This window comes from Lutjanus erythropterus, chromosome 4 (assembly GCF_056507025.1).
Source record: "Lutjanus erythropterus isolate fLutEry1 chromosome 4, fLutEry1.hap2, whole genome shotgun sequence".
Classification (NCBI taxonomy): Eukaryota; Metazoa; Chordata; class Actinopteri; order Lutjaniformes; family Lutjanidae; genus Lutjanus; species Lutjanus erythropterus.
Genome location: NC_139320.1, coordinates 12,517,304 through 12,529,419, shown reverse-complemented (window position 1 = coordinate 12,529,419; position 12,116 = coordinate 12,517,304). Strand labels below are relative to the sequence as shown.

Below are 12,116 nucleotides of genomic sequence, written 5' to 3'. Positions count from 1 at the left end.
TGTGTGTGTGTGTGTGTGTGTGTGTGTGTGTGTGTGTGTGTGTGTGTGTGTGTGTGTGTGTGTGTGTGTCTAGTGAGAGGTGTTGAAGCTCTCTCTGGGGTGTAGCCACCTCACCTGTTGATATTAAACTCTCCACCCAGCTGTTTAGAACACATCTGTTATCATCCTGGCACAGGTGACCTTTCTGAGCCTTGAGAGGCAGCATATTTTGTATAATGCATGTTGCCTGCCAGTTCACATGCACGCAAACACATGTATCAGGCTCCGGGGTTAATGACCTCCCTCACCTTCTTTGCCACCCTTTATCATTTTTTTTTTTCTCTTACATGCTTGCATTATCATTCAAAGCTCACTTTGTCTGTTGTAATAAACGTGCTGTGCTGGTACTGAACTTGAAATTCTCCTCTGACCGACTGTGCCAGCCAGTGAGTTATCAGCTGAAGGCAGGGAAACTGGTTTGACATGTAAGGCCTTAATTACATGTGTGTCTGACTGTCGGAACAAAAAAGTGTGTGACAAGGAGTCGAGACAAAATTTTAAATTTTAAATTAAGTTTGCTGTATCATTAGAATATAAATTGTATGGGTTTATGAGAACTGTGTTGTGTGTAGGTGTGTACAGTCTGAGAAAATGTCAAACAAACCAAAACCTGCAAATGTTGAGCCTCAGGGTGAGAGAGGGAGACTGAGAGCAGGGCGGACTGGGTTGGTAGCGGCGTAACAGGTGCTACAACATCAGGTTAATGACCCTCAGCTTTGACTGCAGGTGGAGAGGGAGGGACGCAACACTACATACTTGAGTAATGATACTCAAACATTCAAACCATCTCCACCTCAACCTTAACGTCACCTCAGTGTTACAGTGTTAGCTGGAGGCAAAACAAAGGAAAAACACTGGTCAGGAGGCAAACACCAACCCCACTAAGAGAAGTAGGCCAAAACACCAAGCCAAAATGTCATCTTGATGTGTTGTTGAGCGTCAAAATCGAAAAATAGCAATGGCTCAAAATTTAGCTGGAAAATGAAAGCTGTGAGATGTGCCCGAGCTGCCGCAACGTAAACTTCCAAAATGTTAAAAAATGAAATATTCTCACACATATTTTTCTTATTAAAGAGAAAAATACAACAGATCATCTTCTGAATTCAGGTTTCTCTCTTTTACAGAAGTAAGACGAGCTTTAATCGTTCCATTAACTCCGTAAACACACTTCAAAGTTAACAGACAGAAACAAGATAAAATTCATGAAAACCATCCTGGTCAGTCTTTCCACTTTTCCAACAATCACAAACTCTGATTTGGTCAACATAAATACTCAATTCACTATGGTAGATGTAAAATTGTCTGGCTAATGTCTCTGCTTTTGGTCACCCTTTATGTCTGTCTGTGAACTAACTTTGACAGCGTTCGATTAGTTAATAAGAAAGAATTTAGTAAGAAAGTTTTTATCTACAGTGACGACAGTGTCCCTGAACTTTTTACTAATATGTGGAGACTGACGATTATGCATTTGCAAAAGACTCATAAAATATTTGCAGAATACTTAAACAAGCAATTAACAGCAAGCATCATACTTTAAAAGTAAAACAGTAGAGAGAGGACAGGTTTGTGTGAGGTTTTCTTTTTCAACAACTGAAAAAGCAAAAAAGAAGCACCTTAGGCTGTTACCTTGACATAGTAAGCAGCTTCTCAGGTGTTATCTTTCTTTACAATCATCTTGAAGGCTAAACTGATCTTTTTATCAGCTTTATCTAGACCTGGGGTTCCTGTCCACTTGCCTTCTGAATAATCATTACCATAGTGGCTCAATTCAAAAGCACAAACGCTTATCAATGCCTGCATTCTTACAAGGATAAAAGGAGAATTATTTAACATTTACCATGAGATTGTATAACAAGCTTTCAGTGGAGTTTCCTGTTTGATTGATTCTTGATAGTAGATTTCTTATCATGGGAACTTTACCCCACTTTTGAAGCTAAAAGTCACTTTGAAGGATGAAAGTTTTTTTTCCCTCGATGCCGGAGTGTTTTTCTTTTTCTAATCAGGTTTTACCATGTTCATACCACTGTTTACAGTACTTTCCTAATACCTACCCTCTTTGCACCCAGTGTTTCCCCCCTGAAAGTGGGACATAAAGGTCCCTCACCAGGGTATAGAGAACATCTAATTGAGTCCACAGGGAGAAAACGCAGGAACAAACACCCACACCACCTTGTTTTTCAGCCCTTTGCTTCGATTTTATGCAAGTGGTTATAATAGTAGGTTAATGTACATAAGTGCAGTCCAAAGGTTAAATAATACTTCTTCTGTCCCAGTTTAAGTCCAACCCTCCTCAGTCTTCGTACCACAAATGCCCACTATCTGTAGTAATGCAGGTTGTTGAACTTATTGATCAAGATATTATCAAGGTAATTTATTATCATCACATAACACAGGGTTGCATAATGAAATGAGAAACTATAGTTTCTTCATTAATGTAAACACAGAGTCCACTTCCCCTCATCCTGCTGGAGTTTTGCATCCTGTCAGCTCAAAACTGTTCTGCTCACCACACCTTGATCCTGGATGTTATAGTGAAGCAGGTTTCTCTATGTGGGCACAACAGCACCTGGTTTCCTGTTGCAGGAGCAGCCTCATGTCTTAGCTTGGTTTGCATGGCTCTTAACCCCACTCTCCTCCACTCCTCCTGAGGTGGACTTTAATGCATCTACATGCAGAGCCATTGCCAAGCTGTATGAAACCCAATTATAATTTAGGAGTCCAGATTGAAGGTTCATTCATGAGTTTGGAAACGGCACTTGGCAAAACAAACTCATCACAAGGTCCTTTAGTAGATGTTTTGCAGCTTTCGATTGTATAACACAGCAGGTCTCAAACTGGGGGCAGAGCCACTGTAGGGGGAGCGTGGAAGACCGGGGGAGAAATAAAGAGTGAAACAAAGTGGAATGAATATGATCTATGTACGGAAAAGAAACAAACAAGAGTTTGCTGATTCTATCCTGCTTACCTTTATTTCACTAAAATTCAACTTTTGAATCCTTTTTTATTCGTTTCATTCCCAGTGTTGTTAAAAATTGATTTGGGTGGACATGAATATTTTTTCAGCTTTTGAAAGGAGGGCATCCCAAAAAGGTTTGAAAAACACTGGAATAACAGGTGTGCAGATTTTCTTTTCTTTCTTTCTTTCTTTCTTTCTTTTTTTTTTGTCTGAACATTTTAATAACTTCCATGCCTGTTAAGGATTTAGATTGAATGTTCATTCTTGAACTTGGAAAAAGAAATTGGCAAAACAATGTGATGAGAAAGTCCAAAAGCTGTTCTGGCACTTGCAATTATAGCCCATTGTCCTCCTTAAATGTAAGAGCTATAGATTATATTTCCTGCTTTAAAGCTACATTGTAAAATTAATTCTTTCATGATTTTTTGCACCTGAAAGGACCATCTAGTGGTTATCTTGCTAGTACTCTCCCCTTCCAAGCATGTTGGAGAAACTATGGTGGCCGTGAAACATGTGTCAAAAAAAAAAAGAGCCAGTAATTAGAGCCAGTGTTTCATTTGTCTGTTCTGGGCTACTGTAGAAACAGGATTCTACAACATGACAACCTCTGGAAGCGGACCCACACCCTCTGGATCTAAACAGCTCATTCTAATGAAACAAAAACACAATGATTCTTATAACTATACACTAATGAAAACATACTAATGAATGTTATATTTAATTTTTATTTCAGTAAATCTCTGTAAATCTTACAGATTGGACCTTCTAATGGTAAAAATTAAATTAAAATAATGGTTTAACTTGGCATTTGAATTAAATTAGATCAGATTGAATGCATTTGAAGAAGTAGCACTGCTACATCTCTATTAATAGGCTGCCATTGTGGTTAAAACCCTGCTGTGTGTGGTGTGACAGATGTCCAGTGGTGGACAGTAGTGAAGTACATTTACTTGAGTACTGTACTTAAGTACATTTTTTGAGTATTTGTACTTTACTTGAGTATTTGTTTTTTGGAAACTTATTACTTTCACTCCACTACATTTCAAAGACAAATATTGTACTTTTGACTCCACTACATTTCTAGGAAGGTTGTTGTTACTTTTTGACTAATCTTTGAAGTCAGCTGTTGCTGTTTTTTTCTTTTCTAAAATGCAGTTGGTCACATGCTGTGTTCCTCACAGAAGGAAACCAATTACAATAACTCCTTTCAAATAGGAATGATGTAAAAGAAATACGTCATCCAGGCACTCCTTAACAAGAACAAGCAAACTCTCCCTCTTTCATTCAAACAAAAAGCGGTAATGGTGACGGCAGGAGATAAACAAAATTAAATCTCAAGATGTTATTATAATTATTCATTATTCCAGGTAGCTTTTAAAGTTGGATTGTTTTTATCTTGGTGAAAAATAAAACATAATTTATGTATATACTGATCCTGAAGACAGAAAGAAATCTGTTATTTAACAGACTTGGAGAACTACTTACAGTTGGCTTCAGTCTGATTTTATGATGTGATTTTAATACAGTTACATCAGAAAATGACGTGTTTCTATAGACTTTGTGTAGCAGAGTGGTTCTACAAGCAGGTCAGTGCATCATTAGATGTTTCAGAGAGTTACAAACTTCTGTAAATGCGTGAAAACAATACAGCATGTACTGATATTAGAAAATGTACTTTGTAATTTGTACTTTTGAATACTTAAGTATTTTTAAAAACATGTACTTTTGAATACTTAAGTAGTTTTAAAAGCAAGAACTCTAGTACTTTAACTCAAGTAAAATTTTGACTGAGCAACTTTCACTTCTAGTTGAGTAATATTTGACCAGGAGTATCTATACTTTGACTCAAGTACTGGGGTTGAGTACTTTGTCCACCACTGCAGATGTCACACATGTGTTTATGTCTGTCCTCTTTCCAGTTGGACAGTAGTGTGCTGCTGCTGCTGTATGTGTCATCCAAGCTTATGCAGGACTTATCCAGGCAAATCCAGCTAATGCTGAATCATTGTAATCATCCCATGGATCCAGGGTCTGGTGGGGGGATTACTGTGATACCCTCTCAGCTCGCGGTGCTGACAGCAGAACAGGGTGTGGGAGTTGGCCCCTGTCCTTAATGGATGACGAACAGAGGCCCCATCTATGCTCACAGAGAGAGCAGCCAGGATGAGTTTTGGCTTGCTGCTGCTATCTGGTTGGCTGCTGAGCCCCATGGGGCCATTGTCACCTGATGATGGCCTGGCATGGTGAGATCAGGTCACTGTCACCTCTGTAAACTGGGAGGCTGCAAACACTGTGGCTGTCCATTTTGTCCACTAACGTTTACTGTTGGTAGCTTTGAAATGAAGGTGTCAACTTTATTGTGGGTTACATATCATTGTTCGTTATGGCCCTGTGACCTGCTATCAGTGTTTACAGCAAGGTTAGGTAAGGAATGACTGATGGAGTATGTTCAAATACCATAAAAGAGAGATTACCACCATAAAACTAGTTACATGTTCAAGAGGAACAAAACAGTATCCCACTTATAAATGAAGAAACCTCAAGAAGAATCTCCATAAAGTCTCAGTGTAATGGCGTTTTAATATGATTCCAGGTTTACAACATAATAAAGAAACACATGGTCTTTGTTACTGAATTTGTCTTCATCATCGTATCTTAGCGTTGTATAAGCGTATGTTTTGACCCTGCCAGTCCCGTGCTCTGTTGTGTTTTATCTTCCCAGATCAGATTAGACTGTAGATGAGCCACGTCAAAAGACCGCTGAATGATGTGGTTGAGGCTGCAGCCTGGCCTCGGTGTGTGTGAGTGTATGTGGGTACCAACACAGGTTAATCAGAGTGTACGGTCTTGTTTACAAGTATTCAGGGTAACAGATAAGGGTCCTAAAAGTTGATGGTGTCTTTGCTTTTGCTGTGCCGTGTTTCCCAAACTATTTTCTGGGGACCGACTTTTTGACTAATCATCACGACCCAGTTCACAATAGGCTTGTCAATAAAACTTTAGAGGAGACTGACTGTTTTAAACCAACATGGGTGGGTATTTTTACGACACACAGACCATCGCTTCACGTGTTTCTCTTGTAGTTATAAACAGAAAAACGTGAGCGCATGTATATGTTCTTCTACACATATGTTGTCTTATCTGTCTGCTCTTATCTCTGCTGATAAAAAGCTCTTACAAAAATGTTATTCACGTTTGTTTAAAAGATGTTGAATTCAGTCAAGGAACACGTTATTAAATCGTTTAGCTATTTCCTGGGACCAAAGATCTTGAGGTGCATGTGAGGGATAGCTGTTTACCTTTTTAAATGAATGTTTGGATGCCATTGCGATTTGGATGGCTGACAGTGGCCTCCAGTTAAACGCAAATAAGACACAGGCTCTTATAATTGCTCCTGAAGAGGAGTTTAGTGTCATTGAGTGTTTCTGTAAAGCAAACTTAGGTGTCATCTTTGACCAGTCGCTGTCTCTTGATAATCATGTCAGCCAGCTTGTACGTTCTTGTTTTTGCCAACTGAGGAATTAAGATCTATGGTGACCGAGGAAGAGACGGAGATGATTATTCACGCTTTTCTTATTTAGATTATTGTCACACTCTTTTTAGCTTTTTGAATCAAACCTTTGTGAACCATCTTCAAACTGTCCAAAATGCAACTGTCTGGCTTTTCACTACAAATAACAAGAGATCAAATATCACCAGGGTTGGGAGGGTTAATTTAAAAAGGATTCCGATATAGTTACTAATTACCTGTTAAAAAATGTAGTTGGTAACATAATCCAAGATTTGCAGTATTAAAGTAATGCAACTTGGTTACTCTCCATTACTTTTGGATTACCTTAATATAAGATGTGGTGAAATTGTTTTGCCTAATAAAGTGTTTTAGGGCTGCATCTATCAATTATTTTCATCATTGATTAATGAGTCTTTTATTTTCTCAATGAATCAATTAGTTGTTTGATCCATGAAATGTTGGAAAATGGTGAACAATCTTGACCAGTGTCCAAGATGACGTCCTCAAATGTCTTGTTTTGTCCACAACCCAGTTTATTTCTAGGTAGGACTAAAGAAACCAGGAACTAGTCACATTTAAGAAGCTGAATTTTTTTAAATTAAGACATGACTCAAAACGAACTAATTATCAACATAGATGCAGATTAATTTAAAAGTGTGTGAGTGTTTTATGTTTGTCGTAGGTTTATTACTTTGTCCAGCTGTTCCTTCTTTTGTTGTGTGCTATTTATTGATTGAGTTAAAGACAAAAAATGGTGAAATTTCCACCCATTGAAGCCTTTTTTTCCACTAGAGGCCATGATAGTGAATTAACATCTGTGTGTGCACTGTACATGGTAATATATTATTCTTTAACTTAAAATTGTAATCCTACTAATAATCCCCATTCTTACTAAACGTATCTGTAATCTGATTATATCATTTTTATCTGTAACTGTAATGGAATACAGCCGCTGCTCAGGCCTGTGTATCACACCTAATTTATCCTCTCTTCATTGGTTCCCAATTAACTTCTGTGTCCATTTTAAAATACTGGTGCTAATCTCCAGAGCCCTGCATGGTCAAACACCCCAGTATACTGCTGACCTCCTCCTCCCTTATGCGGCCGATCAGGCTCTGAGGTCTTGTGACCAAAACCTACTGACTGTCCCTCGAACCTGCTATAAAACCGGAGGTCAACATGCCTTTCAAGCCGTTGCGCCCAAGTTGTGAAATGCTCTCCCATTACCACTGCGATCCAAAGACTCCTGTGATGTTTTTATGAAGCAGCTGAAAACGATTTGATTCACACAGGCTGTTGGTTTACATGTCTAAGTAGCTGCTACATTTTATTTGTTGCGCTCTGTCCCCAGTGTTTGTTGTTGCAGTGCTGCTGCGTTGTTGCTGTGTAATTTAACTGTCAATCTCTGTGCTGTTTTTCATTTTCTTTTTTTATGTTGTTTTTAACAGTCTGTCTTTTATCAAAGTAAACACTGTGGTTTTGTGTCTGTGACAGGTGCTATACACAAAAACTTTACTTGCTTATCAATCAACAGATTAATATATTTACTGCAATGATAACAAAACACATAGTGCAGTTAGATCCTGGTACACACCTTGTTTTTAGACCCAGCATCCTCTCATATAGGCACCTGTCCTAACACAGAGGAATGTCACAGGTAAATGACCTAGTGTCACCTCACACCAGCGCTGTGTCCTGTTGACATAACTGCCAATGCTCTGACTTTGACAAGGCAGTAAATGCAGCGCTTTCATTGTCGTCATTGCAATTGTCCACCAACATTGCTTGTCATCACTGTCATTATAAGCTGACAACAGGTGAAGGCTTTGATTTGAACTGTGATTAGTGGTGTGTGTGTGTGTGTGTGTGTGTGTGTGTGTGTGTGTGTGTGTGTGTGTGTGTGTGTGTGTGAGTCACACGCTGCTTAAATCACTTTTTTTATTGTTTAGCTACAGAATTTACAGTGAACGAATATATCTTTTCAGACTTTTTTTTCTTTTTTTTTCTATTTTTCTTTTTTTTTTTCCATAATAATTCTGTGGTGGTGTCATTAAAGGGACAGTTCACCCCAAAATCAAAAATACATATTTTTCCTGTGGCCTGTAGTGCTACTTATCCAGCTATACAGTTTTGGTGTGAGTTGCTTATAGTTTTAGAGATGTCTGCCTTCTCTCCAGTATAATGGGACTAAATGGCACAAGTCCTGTGTTGGTCCAACCACCAAGAAATACATTTGAAAACTTCTAAAGCAGTGTCTCTTTACAAAAATCATGACCTCGTTGGTTAAAATAATCCACAGACCTTTCCGTGAGCAGTTTCATGTAGGAACTACTTTCTTTCTGCAGTAGAATCTACCTGAACTAATTTCGTACACACAACCGCTTCCAACTAAGTCTGTGTGTTTATCTTGAGTAACCGGGTCATGATTTTTTCACCCCAAACCACTTTGTTGACATTTTAAATTGTCGATGTTTTAGGAGGAGGCTGATCAGTGTCTTTTTGCTGCATTAATAAGAAATACTGCCAAGACTGACACACAATTACAAACGTGAACTTGTTTCCGAACGTTTTTGCAGGAGCTGAAATGTGTCCAATGAAGAAAACTTTTTGAACTTTGAACCTTTTTGAGTCCAGGGCACATCCATTATAGTGGATACATAATGTAATGACCAGTTAGTGTGCTCCTGACTTTCCTCATGTCCTGTTGCTTAATCTACGACAGCCCATCACCTGACTTGTTTGCTGCAATAGAGAGATCATCCTGTGACCTCAGTTGGAAACCTCTCATGTTTTTGTGTTTCTTCTGAGTCATGACTGATGGTAAAGGTAATTTTCTCATCTCGTAGCGTATCCCATGACCAATACTAGCTAACCAAAGAGCTGTTTTGGACTGCTCTCTACTTGTCGTGCTCTTTCACTGCCTCCCCTTCACTTCCACTGTGCACTCTTGCTTTATAAACATGGCGGCTTTGGTGGTGACAAGTCTGAAACTAAAGTACAATCTGTCTGAACACACTTTGAGTGTGCTCTGAGTGTGAATGAAGCTGGTGAATGTGTTGGTGTGAGTGGGTGCCAGCTCCTGTGGAGAGTTGGCTGAACAGTCTGTTTTGGTATAAACACATTTCTGTCATCCAATTTTCACACCTGCAAACACAGCTGCTGTGAATGTGTTAGACAGCGGCCTTCACTTCTGTCACAACTTATCGTACTGTATGTAATCCTTTCTCCTGACCTCTCGGTGTAATGTCAGCAGATGGGGGTTTGTTGAGTTGCTGTGCTTTCAGACTTGTTTTGAGTGATGTTACTGCCATCTTGTGGAGATTTTCTGTTAGTCACCACACAGACTTTCAGAAGCACTGCTAAGCAGAAATAAGTGGTGTGGCGCCCTTCCACATGGTCACTGGATAAAATAAGTAGGCCTGGGCAATAAAACAATAGTTATATTTATCTGCATAAACACTTCATCAGTGGCAATGACAAAAATTGTTTAATAAAATTTTTAAAAAAAGTTTTTCTTAACTGTTCATTTTATTGTTTGAAGCAGGCATACTGGACCAAATTTCAAAAAGTGTTGTCCTTATTAGCCATAAATAGGGTCCAGAATGAAAATTATCAAACATTTAACCTCTTCAGTATCTTTGGGAACTAATACAAATCATCATCATGCTTTAACTTGCTGCACTCTTTCCTCCTCTTTGTGTTCCTCTGTAGGTGATCACCTGTTTCGGCCTCTCTGTGCTGTCTTGCCGCTACGTGGGCTTTGCCGTGGTGGCCCTGTTGGTGGAGATCAACTCGGTCTTCCTCCACCTCAGACAAATGCTTCGTATGGCCAACATTGCCAAAGGCACGCTGTACCGTGTCAACAGCATGATCAACCTGGGCACATACGTGGTGTTCCGCATCAACACGCTGGCCTGGATGACCCGCTGGCTGGTGCTGAACAGGGACAAGGTGCCCCTCCTGGCCTACACGCTGGGCAGCGTGGGTATGGCCATCATGACTGCCATGAACATTGTGCTGTTTTATCGGCTACTCAGGAGCGACTTTTTGAAGAGCAGCACCCGGGACACCAAGAAAGAGAAGGAGATGTAGAGAGGAGAGCAGAGGAGAGGAGGGAAGGACATGAGGAGGTGGATCAGATTCAAAAACACACTCTTTACTGTATGTTAACACCCTGTGGCTGAGATTTGGTACCGTTTTGCTTGTGTGTAATATATTCAAAGCTGGAGGGTCTTTCTCTCTCTCATACTATACAGGTACATGCATACAAGGTGTAATCAGACGGCCTTACTGCAAACACAGATCGCACACAACCATTATGCTAAAAGCTACATTTAGTTGTAGTTTTTAGGCTTGTGTTTGTGTGCGGTGCAGCATCCTTAAGTGCCATTAGTGCCTCGCTAATGGTAGATGGAGGAATCTTCTTATGAACAGTGTAAGGCCTTGTAAAACGACACCAAACGCCTTATTGTCCCACAGGGTGTTCGAGATAAACCTTTTCTAAAATGTAGCTTATGGTAAGTGAAGATACTCCCACCAACGCTGTTTGTATATTTCCATAGAAATCATAGGAAACAAGTACAAATTATCTTTAGTTATACCATAAAAATAACCTTTTTTCATATATATTATATACACACTATATTGTTGTGGGTTGGTTATTTAAAATATATTTACCACTGAGTAAAAAAATCAGTGGAATCTTAACATTCTTCTTTTTTAAAACAAGCACTGCAGAGGGGATATATATATATATATATATAATATACATGTATATCTTTTCTTGCCACCAAATCTCCTCAACTAAAAACCGCCTGCTACCTCAGAAAGCTTGTAACAGTCCTTTACCTCTTTCCAACAAGCTTTGCTGTCAGTGTTTGGCAGGTTCATTGTTATTAGAGAAGAAAAACATAAAGGAAAAAACTATATTTAAAAATTGTATTTGTCTGAAGGAGAAGGATATCCAGCCAATACCAATAACTGACTGGAGAGGATATTGTAATATGATAATGAATTAAAGCTAAATACATGGTAGCACTTACTTTGACACAATGCAAAGCAGAATGATATTTTGTTGGCTAGAAAATAGAGAAGACATCTAGGAGAAAAAAATATAAAGCATGAAAAAATCAGCAATAAATCAGTCATAGCAGGCTTTACATTCATTATAATAACAGTATATATGATATATGACCCTAATCCTTAAAATGGCTTGTACCGTACTGTCCACAAACCAGGTCGCTGTGTTAGTAAACGTTGGAGGAACAAAAAGAAATTGAGTAGATTCTGATTTAGTTGCCTCATGGATCAATTTCAGTGGCCAAAGGGAGAGAGGGCTCCCCCTAATGCAAGTGTGAGTACACTTTATGGCAGGTTATCATAAAAAAAAAAAATAAAGAATGCTAGTGGTACCCTTAAAGTGATACCAGTAGAGGAGTTAATTTTTTTTCTACTTCATTCAAAACCCTTCTGCATTTTATGCTCTCATTTCATCAGATGCCAGAGAGATGTGGTGTAGACATACTTTTGAATATTTTGGAGGCATCTCTGTAAACTGAACTGCCAGCTGCATTTAATACACTTAAATACATATGCTTGGCTATGAGCAAA

At 39.0% G+C, this 12,116-nt stretch overlaps 1 protein-coding gene across 1 annotated transcript in view; it reads left to right on the top strand.

The window, feature by feature from the left end:
• The window catches only part of tlcd2 (TLC domain containing 2), a 29,961-nt gene extending 17,845 nt beyond the window's left edge, over positions 1–12,116 (top strand). Inside the window, exon 4 of the mRNA XM_084716999.1 lies at positions 10,218–12,116. Coding sequence (XP_084573125.1) covers positions 10,218–10,598 — 381 coding nt within the window. The 3' untranslated portion in view covers positions 10,599–12,116. The remainder of the gene's footprint in view (positions 1–10,217) is intronic.